This window comes from Volvox carteri, assembly GCF_000143455.1.
Source record: "Volvox carteri f. nagariensis unplaced genomic scaffold VOLCAscaffold_12, whole genome shotgun sequence".
In the NCBI taxonomy this organism is placed as follows: domain Eukaryota; kingdom Viridiplantae; phylum Chlorophyta; class Chlorophyceae; order Chlamydomonadales; family Volvocaceae; genus Volvox; species Volvox carteri.
The window spans coordinates 1,251,828-1,262,748 of NW_003307555.1; the positions used below are offsets into that span (position 1 = coordinate 1,251,828).

The following is a 10,921-nucleotide window of genomic DNA, read 5'->3' on the forward strand; positions in this document are numbered from 1 at the left end:
CATCATCCACCGAGACTCGCCCTCCGCCAAACTGCCACACCTTGGCCGACCTGCCACTAGCTGAGCTCCCCACCATTCAAACCCTCCTCCACCCCACCCAATATGATGATTGTCAAGATGGCCTGATCTTAGACATCTGATGTCCTTCGATAACGCGAAGTGGAAAGAGCTGAACTCCATCCGGCTTCATGCTTCGTAGGTTCATTCCCAACCCCGCCCCGCAATTACCCACCGCCACCGCCCTTCAGGACGCAGGCGAGACACCAATTGACGTCGTTCCCTCTCGTTGTTCCCTCTCCCGCTCTTCCCACGTACTAGGTTATTTAGACCCACCATCACCATCACGACACCACCACCATCACCACCAGGCACATGTATATCCTTTCCACCTTACCTCCAATCCGTAATCCTCCATCTCCCTCAACACCACCCCGTTAGACACCACCACCTGCAACGGCAACAACGTTCTGCCCTTCAGCATTGGCTAGCTGCCGATCCAAAACACACACACCACACACACATCCTCACCTCAACTACACGCAACCATTTTCCCCCTACACATACACACATACAGACAAACGCAAAAAAACAGGGGATAAGGCCCTCATTGTTCGCGAGCCCTACGTCTCAGTTCCTCCAGTTCCTTCTCCAATGGGTCGAACACGTCACGAAGAGGTCGACCGGGCAGCGGGGTGTTGGGGGGAGGAGGGGTGGACGCGGGGGGCAGCGTGCCTGCAAAGCCGCCGCGGGGGTTGGGGGGCGGGGGGAAAGACGAACCACACACGATTGAAGCTGCTGCCAGGGCAAGGGTGTGGGGGGCGGGGGGGAAAGAAGTGGGGGGAAGGCTTGAGCAACGAAAGCAGCATTAGCAAGGAAGGGACCGCAGGTTCTAATTTGCGGCTGACTCTTCCTTCACACACTCCGGCTGGACATTTACTTCGCACACACGGCCGCACGCGAATGACGAGCTCCCTGACAGAACATGCGCTGCATGTTGTTCTTTAGTCAATAACCAACGTTAGGAATGTTTTTACCAAAAAAAGATCACAATCCACCGCGCGATTTGTTGTTCTTTATGTCCTTTACGATACAATTTTGGAATGCGAATCAAATCGGATTTCAAATTTGAAGAATCCACCAAACTCCCGCCAAGGAAACGCGCAGCACTCTCACCGCGAGTTTGCTGCCTGCTGCTGGTGCTGGTGCTGGTGCTGCTGCTGCTCTGTCTCAGCGCCTGCAGCTCCGCCTCCACGCCGCTGTCGCCCTCCAGAGCGGCGAACTGACGCTCCAGGGAGTCCGGCGCCACCAGCGCCTGGGCGGTCTGGGCCTGAGCTTCCAATTGGGCCACCTTCTCCTCCATCTTCTCAAACGCAGCCCAACTGGTGCCTGTACGGCATTGCCGAGAAATGAAAATTTTTGTTACCATATGTATGTTGTTACAGGGTGGTTAACTTCGCCAGCGGCCCCCTTTCCCGGGGCAGTCCCTGCTCTCCCCTGCTAGAGGGGCACCCTAATCCGTCACCCCATCCGACTTCGGATTGTATTCGTTGGGTTCGACAACTCACCACCAGCATCCAACCAAATCTAGCGGATCAACGGCGCATCAACTTAGTTCCTGGTCAGCTCGCAAGTTAATATTATCACGTCCTACACCGTCCATATGATGGGGGGCCACCTCCCATTTCATCACTCCTCAAACACCCGAGGAGCCGGCAGGCGGATTTGAACCCGGGTCGACTGGGTCGACTGGGAGCAGAAGTCAGGCCTTATATATGTGTGCCTCTCTGTCTCTTGGAAAGTATATATTGACTTGATGGTCAATCGTGTGGTGATGTAACAGTGTTAGTGCCGTGTTTGTTGCGCCATAGTTTGGGGTAGTGAGGGATTGCGGGGTCGTGATTTGCCTCGCGAGTGCAGGAGGGATGGAGATACGGTACCAGGGCGTGTCATTCGTTGGTAGGTGGTTAGATCTACTTAATGGGGTGTAGGGAAGTGTACGGATGCAAGCGTGCAAAGTATACGACACGGCCAATCATTTTTTGTACCTGATCGAATTCGTAGGCCGCCGATCATCTCTTGTAACGCCAGCGACGTCTTGGCGGATGCGGCACGGGCCTGAGAAGCGGGACGAGCAGGGACACTTGTCGTACATGCGAGCTGTGTACACGGACGCGTTTGTCTCACAACCTCTTTGCCTGGTTCCTTTGTCCAATACTTTATTTTTCATTTCGCCTTGCGTGACACATTTATTAAACGAACAAAAAACGTTTGAACGCAGCTCCGGCAACCTCCGGCAAGTTTTCCCCCCTCCCCCCCTCCCCCCTTCCCCCAAGCAAGTAAAACACACATCGAACTACAAACACACGCGTGCCCATATCCGCCATCCGCCATCTTTTCCTCCCCCCTTCGCACTTCCCTCCTTCAAGCCCACCCACCTTAAGCGTCTCCTTCTTGCCGCGCGCCTCCGTCATCTTGCCCTCCAGCACCCGAATATTCGCCTGCAATGCATTTTAAGGTACATTGCACGACAGTACGTCAGCAGTAGAGTACGGCAGGCACATATTCACCAAATGATTTATAAAAGAAATCTCCACTTTTTCCATAAGTCCCGCTGTCATGCAAACTATAGATGTGATGATGTAGGTTTTGTGTGTGTGTGTGTGTGAGAGAGAGAGAGAGAGAGACTTGATCTCGCAAGCAAAAATCCGAAAAACAAGAATAACAAGTAATAGACCCTCATTATATCGCAAGTACCTCCCTTTCCCTCCGCACCACCCTCCGCACAACCACCGCAGGATTGCCGCCCCTGGTGTTCCCGCCACTACTGGTCTGTCCGCCACCACCACCACCACCCCCCGGAGGTAGGTCCCTTTCATCGTCATCACCTGCAGCTGCTCCAGGGCGTTAGTTTGGAGCGCCACTTGCTCGTTCATGCGATCTAGGGGGGCGTCCGGGGAGGGGGAGGGGGGGAGGGAGGCGGGGGGGGGAAGGGGGGGAATGTAGGGGGGCAGGGGGGCAGGGGTGCGGGCGGGTCATAAAGCTGTGTGTTTTCCACCACCAGGGGTTGTAAAGCAGGGTTGCGAAACACAACCCTGCAATGCTGCTGGAGGACACATCTTTGCTTTCCCACCATACGCGCACAAACACCCACACAAACGCAATCGTCTTTCCCCCCTTTCCCCCCCCTCTTACACATACATACACACATACACATACACACATACACGCTGGGCCCCACCACCTCCCCTTCCTGACCACCACCCTCTCTCACCAGCATCCTCCTGCAGTACCTTCCTCCGCTTCAACGCCTCCCTCGCAAGGTCGTCCTGACCGCGTGCAACCGCCAGCTCAGCCCGGGAGAGCCATTGATCCGCACTGCCCTGGCCGTACATACACACACGCACACACACACACACACACACACACAAAAACACACAAACACACATGTGCGGCGCTTCAAATAGGAACACGGTGTGTTACACTGACACTCTAGTAAGGTACGGCAACACGAAGCCCGTGATGCTCATCCGGATCCCCCCCAAAAATACTTCGACACCGTACCCATCCCCACAGCACCAATACCTCTCCTACACCCCCCCTCGAGGAGAAGAGCAGGGGAACCCGGCCAACAATGCCCTCTCCGCTCCCTCTGCAGTTTTCAACCCCCACCTGGAGAGATTTCTGTTTAGCCATCAACTGTCTCTGACTGGCCATCACTTGGGCGGTTGCCTAATGCGTTGACGGTTGACAGTTTGTTGATTGTTAGTTGTTGGTTGAAGGTTGACGGTTGACAAGCAGAAATGAGGAATTATGACGATGATAAGGACAGTTACAACAAAAACAGTTACGACATAACCGCAACAACAGCAGCAGCAGCAACAGCAACAACGCAATTGCCCGCATGTGATGAAACAATGTGCGTTTTATTTGTAAATAAGAAAAAAGGCGCGGATGCGCACGGACACAAGAGGGTAGCAAATCGGGAGGCACTGGGATTGTCCCCCACCATCCCCCACCACCCGATCGTCACAACAGGGAACAACAGCGCTCTTATCTAAACAGTGTTCCTTTTAAACAACTATAGCATCTTCCCAAACTGCTGCCGTACTTGAGCACTACCCCTCCCACCTCCTATGCAACCCCACCACGGCTACCCGGCAAAACCCTCCCCCCACCCCCCCCACCCCCGCCCCCACCCCACCTGGCGCATGCGAACCATGTCCTCTTGCATCTCCTCCGCCACGCGATCCAAAAGCTTCTGCAAAACCAAAATCGGGGCCATCGTCCGGATTTAGGATCCAAATAGTGTTTTTTAGCGGGTTCACTCGCCTAACTTAAACTTGGTCGGCCCACAGTTCGAATCGACATTTCCGATAAATTCTTTCTTGCTTACATTTTTAAGCAACGAGGGAAAATCCTAGTCAAAGGTTCGTACTCTGCCGCCGACGTGTGGCGAGAAAAACGACTGAAGGAAATCTGAACCTGAACCTAAACATTTTTTGCATAAAAAAAAACTGAAGGTAACGCAAAATGCCAGTATATGTTCAGCCAGCCGAAAAAGTTGCATTGCGGCAGCAGTAGCAGCAGTAGCAGCAGTAGCAGCAGTAGCAGCAGTAGCAGCAGTAGCAGCAGTAGCAGCAGCAATACAACAGCATTAGCACCTCCAGCTGCATTAGTCGCAATCATCACCTCGGGGTCTTCGAAACTTTCCACCAAGCCGTTGAAAAAGCTCCTTATAATCCGGAATACTCTAGAAAACAGGTTGGCAGTCACGGATACAGCAACTGCGGAACGTCCCGTACAGGGTCGTACGGGTGTCCGCCGTCCCAGCTGTCGTGCTCGCAGCAGCGAGCTGCGCTGCGACCCGAGATGCTTCCCCGCCAGTGACCTAACAGACGATGGTGGTGTGCTGGTGGTGGTGATGGAGGTGGTGGCCGATAAAATGCGACATGTGGCTCGAGAGTGAGAGGTTGAGGGAGCCAAGCTGGCTGTCGCGACGGTGGGGCAGCGGCGGCAACCGCGGCGGCTGTTCCCAGCGGCGACGACATCGCAGGCGCCCGCGGGGAGGGCTAAAGCGTGTTGTCGGTTTTGGATCTGGATTTTCAAAGATATTTGGCTTTGTAATCTGTTGTTGATTACGACTGCGTGTTTGCGGATTGTCCGGGGCGAAGCGGCGAACCGGTCAGGGCCGCAGGTGTTCATTGCTTGGATCTTGAGACCAACTGCGGATTAGCGAAAGTTGCAGGACAAACGAGAACGCTTAAAACATTTTCAACACGTTTGCAAAATGTAGGAGGCTAGCAGCAGACGGGAACGCGAACGAAATGTCCATCAGCACGTTGGCCGCACAGAACGAGGTGGCGGCCACCTCCAGTGGCAAATGGTTGCTACAAATATATATTAATAAGCAAAAAAAGCTTAACAGATGAATAGTGAAACGAGGTCGCACCAGGAGATCGCAGAGCCATATGGTTTCCGAAGCAGTGACGAAGCGCAAACAATGTCCCAAGTGTTGACTTGACTGGACAGCTGGTAAGACAAAGCGGCCAACCTGTATACCTGATATTAAATATCTATAAATTTGCTTTCCTCAAATGCACGTAATTTTGCTGCAAATCCTTGTACTGGAGCAAACCGCGACCCGCGGTGCACTATATTCGACAAAGTCTGGAGCAAGGTACTGATCGCTTTCCAGTTTCTGACACGACAAGCATTTATGCAGGTTTAAACTTCCGGATAACTAAGATCATGTAGTTCGGACCCAAAGAAGTTGGGTGCAGTTGGCAAAAGGCCTTGGACGCGCGGACTCGGAACCTGCCCTCTGACGTGATGAGGGGAAGCGATCGACGTTACATCGCTTGAAAGTGCCATCGGTACAACACATAAGTCTTAAAATATTCAATTTACCCCATATACGTTGAAGCTGCCGAACAGAGACGCAAGACTGCACAAGATACTTGCCGGACGAATTTCCTATTGCTGCTATCCCGCAACACAGCAATTGAGCAAAGCCGTCTCCTCCGAGACAGTGTAAATACTTTCATCAGTAAAGTTTCCAAAATAATGACGGGCCCGTACGTCCGCGCTTTATTGGCGCTGCTAGCGGCGGCGTTGCTTGCTGCGGCACCGACAGCGAGCGCCGCAACGGCACAATTTAGCGGTAAGACAACAGGACGAACAGAATGTCTCCGAAATACGAAAAACAAAAAGGACACCTCCCGAGACGTTACATTTAAAGTGAAAAATGGATGGCGATAGCTGGGCTGTCCGTTACCTGCTGCTCCTTGCTTCTTCTGCTGTTGGCGTGGCGGACAACAATCGCGCCTATCCCAAAACCATGAACAGGGTTAACACACCTGCATTAGCTTGTCAACGAGGGCAGTTATGACACTCTCGAAAGTCACCGCCAAAAATTGCTGCGCGCCTGCGCACATAGCTCTTGCGCATCCAAAAGAATCTGCATGTGCACGAAGACACCTTTAACGAGCATACATCTTTTGTGTCTGCCCTTCAGTTCGCAAAAATCCAACTCTTTCACGAGTTTTTTACGGCAATCTTCATGAATCCGCTGGCGCCTCTTTTGAGGCTGTCAGGGCTGATACACAGCATGCGCACACCACATCTCTTCTTGCCCGTGTATAAGTCGCATATGCCGTAATTGCTGTACTGCTATGTTGCCTGGATTTTCCCTCCGTTGTCCTTTACCTCGAACCCCCCCCTCGCAACACCTCTAGGCCGAAGGCTCCATCAGGCTACGGCGGTGGCTACTTCCCGCGCGGAGGCGGCGCCCGGCGGCACGGCAGAGTCCAACGTCAAATCCAGTGAGTCCTTGACAAAAGAGTTTAGCCCCAGGGGAGTTAATCTATCACCGCCAGCATCGTCATCCTGCTGGCATCACTCGCGATTCGGAGGAGAGACTAATCCGCGGGGGGGGGTCGGGGAACAGTCACGCTCTGCCGCAGTGCCGCTGACATGCTCAAAACACACGCCCGATACCACACGCGGTCCCCGGGCCCTGACCTGCGCTGCCCTGCACCCACCTCGGCGGCCCCCTCCGCTTTGTTCGACCCTGCCCCCGGCGCTTTCGGCTTTGCTTCACAATGCCCCGCCGCCCCCAGCCGCCATATCCACGGGTGGTCAGCCTGCTACTGCCGTGGGTCAGGTACGTGGCGTGGGGCGTACTGTGTCTGTCGTGCTGTCTCTGTCGTGCTGTCTCTGTCGTGCTGTTACATGAGCCGATTAGCCGGATGGGCCGCGGTCGCGAGGTATGATTTTCTGTATGCGTTCCTTCATCCGCTGCGACTCATCCGCTGCGACTCCAGGGCGCCTCCGTGGCCGCAGCAGGCCAGACAGTTCGCAGTGAGTGCGACGTGTACGCCAAAGACACGGAGCAGTACAAGGTGTGTATTGGTACTCCGGAGGGGCAGAAGACCAACATCTCCGCGAACGCCACCGCGGCCGCTGCACGTGGTGTGGGTAAGTCCCCCGGGGGCTGCTGGGTATAGAAATGATAGAACCCGGGGACGGTGTGGTTGCAGGCGGTTGGTTGGGTGTAGGTGCGTATGTAGGTGCGTATGTAGGTGCGTATGTAGGTGCGTATGTAGGTGCGTATGTAGGTGCGTATGTAGGTGCGTATGTAGGTGCGTATGTAGGTGCGTATGTAGGTGAATGCATGTGGGGGCCTATGGGCTTGGTGGTGAGGGGAAGAAAGCCCCAAGCCGGGTATGTGTCACTGCGCTTCATTTCCCTGCGCATTCTGTGTTCTCTTGCCCTCTTCCCCCCTCCTCCCCTCTCCCCCCTCTCTCCTTGCGCGGCGGCAGTTTCTTGGGAGGCTGCGCCCACTTGCAGCGCCAACGTCAGCTCCAACTCCGTTGACTCGCTGGGCCGGCTCTGGGGCTTCGAGAATGGCGTCAGCTGCGCGCTGAGGTGACAGGCAGACGGATGGACAGACAGATAGACAGATAGACAGACACAGGCAGAGCAAGGGTTTCGAGGACACAGCTTGAAAAGTACACGTGGTGTGATAGATGTACGTGTAATCTCGTGTGTGTGTGTGTGTGTGCGTGTATGTGTGTCCCGAGCGGAGGGGACCTGTCTTGACGGTCTTCTCGGCGGAAGTTCTCATTCGAAGCCTTGTACTTGTTTAGGAAACCCCATCCACCCTCCCCACCATCCCCCACCCACCCTCTCCACGAAAAGACGCTGGGCCGGGTGTCTTGGACATATTGTCGAAGAGGATCGCCAACAGGCATTTGAATGTTGCAGCTGGGAAGCCAGTCTTTTAAAAATGCCGGTGGCATTCTTGCACCCCCCCCCCTCACTCCTCACTGACCCACCCACGCACCCCATTCGCCACCAGCAACCTATTAATCCACCAAGCCATACGTCGCATACTCCTCAGTCGCGCGCTAACTCACTCTCTTTACCTACACACACGCGCACACAAAAACACATTCGTGTACGCAACAGGAATGCCGACGGCACTGCTGTCTACGCCCCGGGCCGCGGCCGCACCTCGAGTGGCGGTGCGGGCACCACCAAGTCCGGTGAGTATGGCGGCATGTACACAACGTGCGTGTGTGTACACATGCACTTTGAATGAATGGAAGTGAATGGAAGTGAAGGCATGTTTCTGTGATTTCTATTTTCCTTGTGAAGTAAGTTCCCAATCGCCACGGCTGCTGCTGAGCTCTGATTTCCTTCTTCACTTGCCTTTTGTATTTTTAATTTTATTGGATCGCAGTCTCGGACGGTGGAGTCGGCGGCAAGCGGCGTAGCGCCATCTGATGAGTAGCCGCCGGGCCTAGGGGAGCTGTAACCGGCTAGCTTGTGTGCTGTTGGTGGTGTTCTATGTGCGTGGGGATGGGCACGCGTGTGTTTCGGATCGAGGGAGGTTGGGTGGGAAGGTTAGAAGGATAAGAGGTGCCACCATGGTTCCGTCGCTGCTTTTCTGGACAGGGTAGGCTGCGTGTTTTGTAAGGGTGGGGAAACGTGCTTTCCCGTAGGACCCGGTACGTTGAATGCAGCTGGGGTGCGGGTGGAAATAGGGCGAAATATGAGTGCTTGACCGGCAATGTTGCACAGTCTTTGCGACGAGACAGGATTGGTAGGTTGGCAGGAACTTGGATCGTTGCCTCCGAAGAAGGAGTGTTGGATTAGTTGCTCAAATCAATAGGACATCGTGGTCGTCATGGGCAGTTGAGATTTGCGACTGTTAAAGCGCCAACGTCTAGCGCATCCGCCAGTCCGAAGGTGATAGCGATGAGGCTTTTGTCAGAAGTAGGACAATGCAGGCATTTCACCGGGCATATTGGGGTAGTAGAAGCCTCCCGTCCCGGCACATAGAGAAGATACGTGGAAAATACGTGGGAGCGCAAACAAGTTTATCCCCGACGCTCTGTTTGCCTGATGGTAGAAATGAGACATAAGTAGCCCAAATTGCAGGACGCATCAAACGACTTAATGAAAAGTCTCCGTTGCACCATGTTTACAAACCCTATGGGCCACGAAAAAGTATACGGAAGAGAAGGCGTACAACATGACGCAAGAAAGTAAGCGTATGATACAATCGACTGCAGAAAAAGGAGCTCAGTTCCTTGTAAAGGGCATCGTGCATACAGGAAATCCGTCAAGAAAGGTGAGAATTGACCTATTACAGTATTCAAAGTATGGGACCTGATAGACTCAGAAACTATGGGGGTTACAATAGGTAACAAGGTGTTGTACACACCAACCGTACATCGAAACTTGGTCTCAAGCGCAGTGTACCCCAGCACAAAACAACTCTTACCGTGGTTGACAATTGCTAGCAGCTGACATGTTTGGTTTGATGCTCCTCAACAATGATAAACTCTAAGACAGTAACGTCACGTTCTCATTAAGCGAAAGAAATTTCAATTATTACAAGTGATTCTTCCAACAACCAACATAATTCTCCTCAGAACATTATAAGATGGCATATGACGTGCAGAATGGAGATGCTGACTTCGACGTCACTCCGCTGCAAAAGGCATTCTTGACCCTTGCAGCCAAGGTAGAATCTTGGGAATCTATTACTTCTAGCTTTGGCGAAATTGGATAATGTGACTGGGTTTTGAGGCCGGAGGCGTCCCATCACCTCCACTGTGAAGCTGCTGGCGAGCCTGCATCCTAACGTTTCCATAACACCGTCGCAGGTGGATCAATGTCAGAAAGATAATGCAGCACTGCGGGCCGAGGTGGCAGAATTACGGGCAAGTGTTTATGGGTTTGTGGGTTGCGGCACGCGGCACGCGGGTTTCATTCGGCGTTTCCTTTTTGCTCCTTAAGCTTTCACGTCTCTCCCTCCAGAAGTGAGAACTTTGGGTTGCGTGATTGGCAAGGTGCCAAAGTTCTCACTCACAACACAACACTCTATTTGAACCTACACCGCTCTTCTTTTCTTCCACGCCGGGTGTACCCCGTCTCTTTGCCTGCTCTCCTCGCTGCAAAACCCACAGAAGACCGCCGCTTCCTCTCACCCCTCCCCCCAAACCCCCGGCTTAGCAGCCCTCCCATCTGATTTTCACATATAAATTCCCCTCCGCAATATTACGCTGCCCTGCTGGTTCCGTCAACTGCCCCAAACCCACGTACGGAAACTCTGTTCCCTTACCCTCCCCAGCTGGCTAAGCGCCTGGAGGCATTAGAGCAGGGCTTACAGGAGCTGGCGGACACTTCCCGACCCGCGGGTCTGTTTTGGAGCCAGGTGGGTGGGGCTGGGTGTCTGGCTGGGGTGGGATAATCGGGAGATGGAGCTGGGTGACGGGTCTTTGGGCAGAGCTCTCGGGTATGTCGTGTGTGTTTTGCGGCTCGGGAGGATTGGACGCACCTCGAGCGCCCGCAAAATTCAAGGCCCTGGTAAAGCCACCAGAGAGTGAGAAAGAGGGGGAGGAAGAGAGAG

The 10,921-nt window shown here is 53.8% G+C and overlaps 2 protein-coding genes across 2 annotated transcripts in view; one reads left to right on the forward strand and one right to left on the reverse strand.

Moving 5' to 3' along the window:
• Positions 1–604: 604 nt before the first annotated feature.
• On the reverse strand, positions 605–5,468 carry VOLCADRAFT_117015 (uncharacterized protein; the record flags this gene model as incomplete). Its single annotated transcript, XM_002949026.1, has 10 exons — positions 605–732; positions 1,174–1,386; positions 2,046–2,115; positions 2,436–2,498; positions 2,886–2,938; positions 3,272–3,380; positions 3,670–3,729; positions 4,202–4,258; positions 4,690–4,784; positions 5,450–5,468. 10 exons carry the CDS (start codon positions 5,466–5,468, stop codon positions 605–607), a joined length of 867 nt encoding a protein of 288 aa, XP_002949072.1.
• Positions 5,469–6,063: 595 nt separating this feature from the next.
• Positions 6,064–10,921, forward strand: part of VOLCADRAFT_89383 (uncharacterized protein) — a gene marked incomplete at both ends in the record, with an annotated part of 11,587 nt that continues 6,729 nt past the window's right edge. Inside the window, 8 exons of the mRNA XM_002948925.1 lie at positions 6,064–6,160; positions 6,735–6,821; positions 7,119–7,162; positions 7,323–7,476; positions 7,821–7,926; positions 8,360–8,546; positions 9,515–9,637; positions 10,643–10,726. Coding sequence (XP_002948971.1) covers positions 6,064–6,160; positions 6,735–6,821; positions 7,119–7,162; positions 7,323–7,476; positions 7,821–7,926; positions 8,360–8,546; positions 9,515–9,637; positions 10,643–10,726 — 882 coding nt within the window. The remainder of the gene's footprint in view (positions 6,161–6,734; positions 6,822–7,118; positions 7,163–7,322; positions 7,477–7,820; positions 7,927–8,359; positions 8,547–9,514; positions 9,638–10,642; positions 10,727–10,921) is intronic.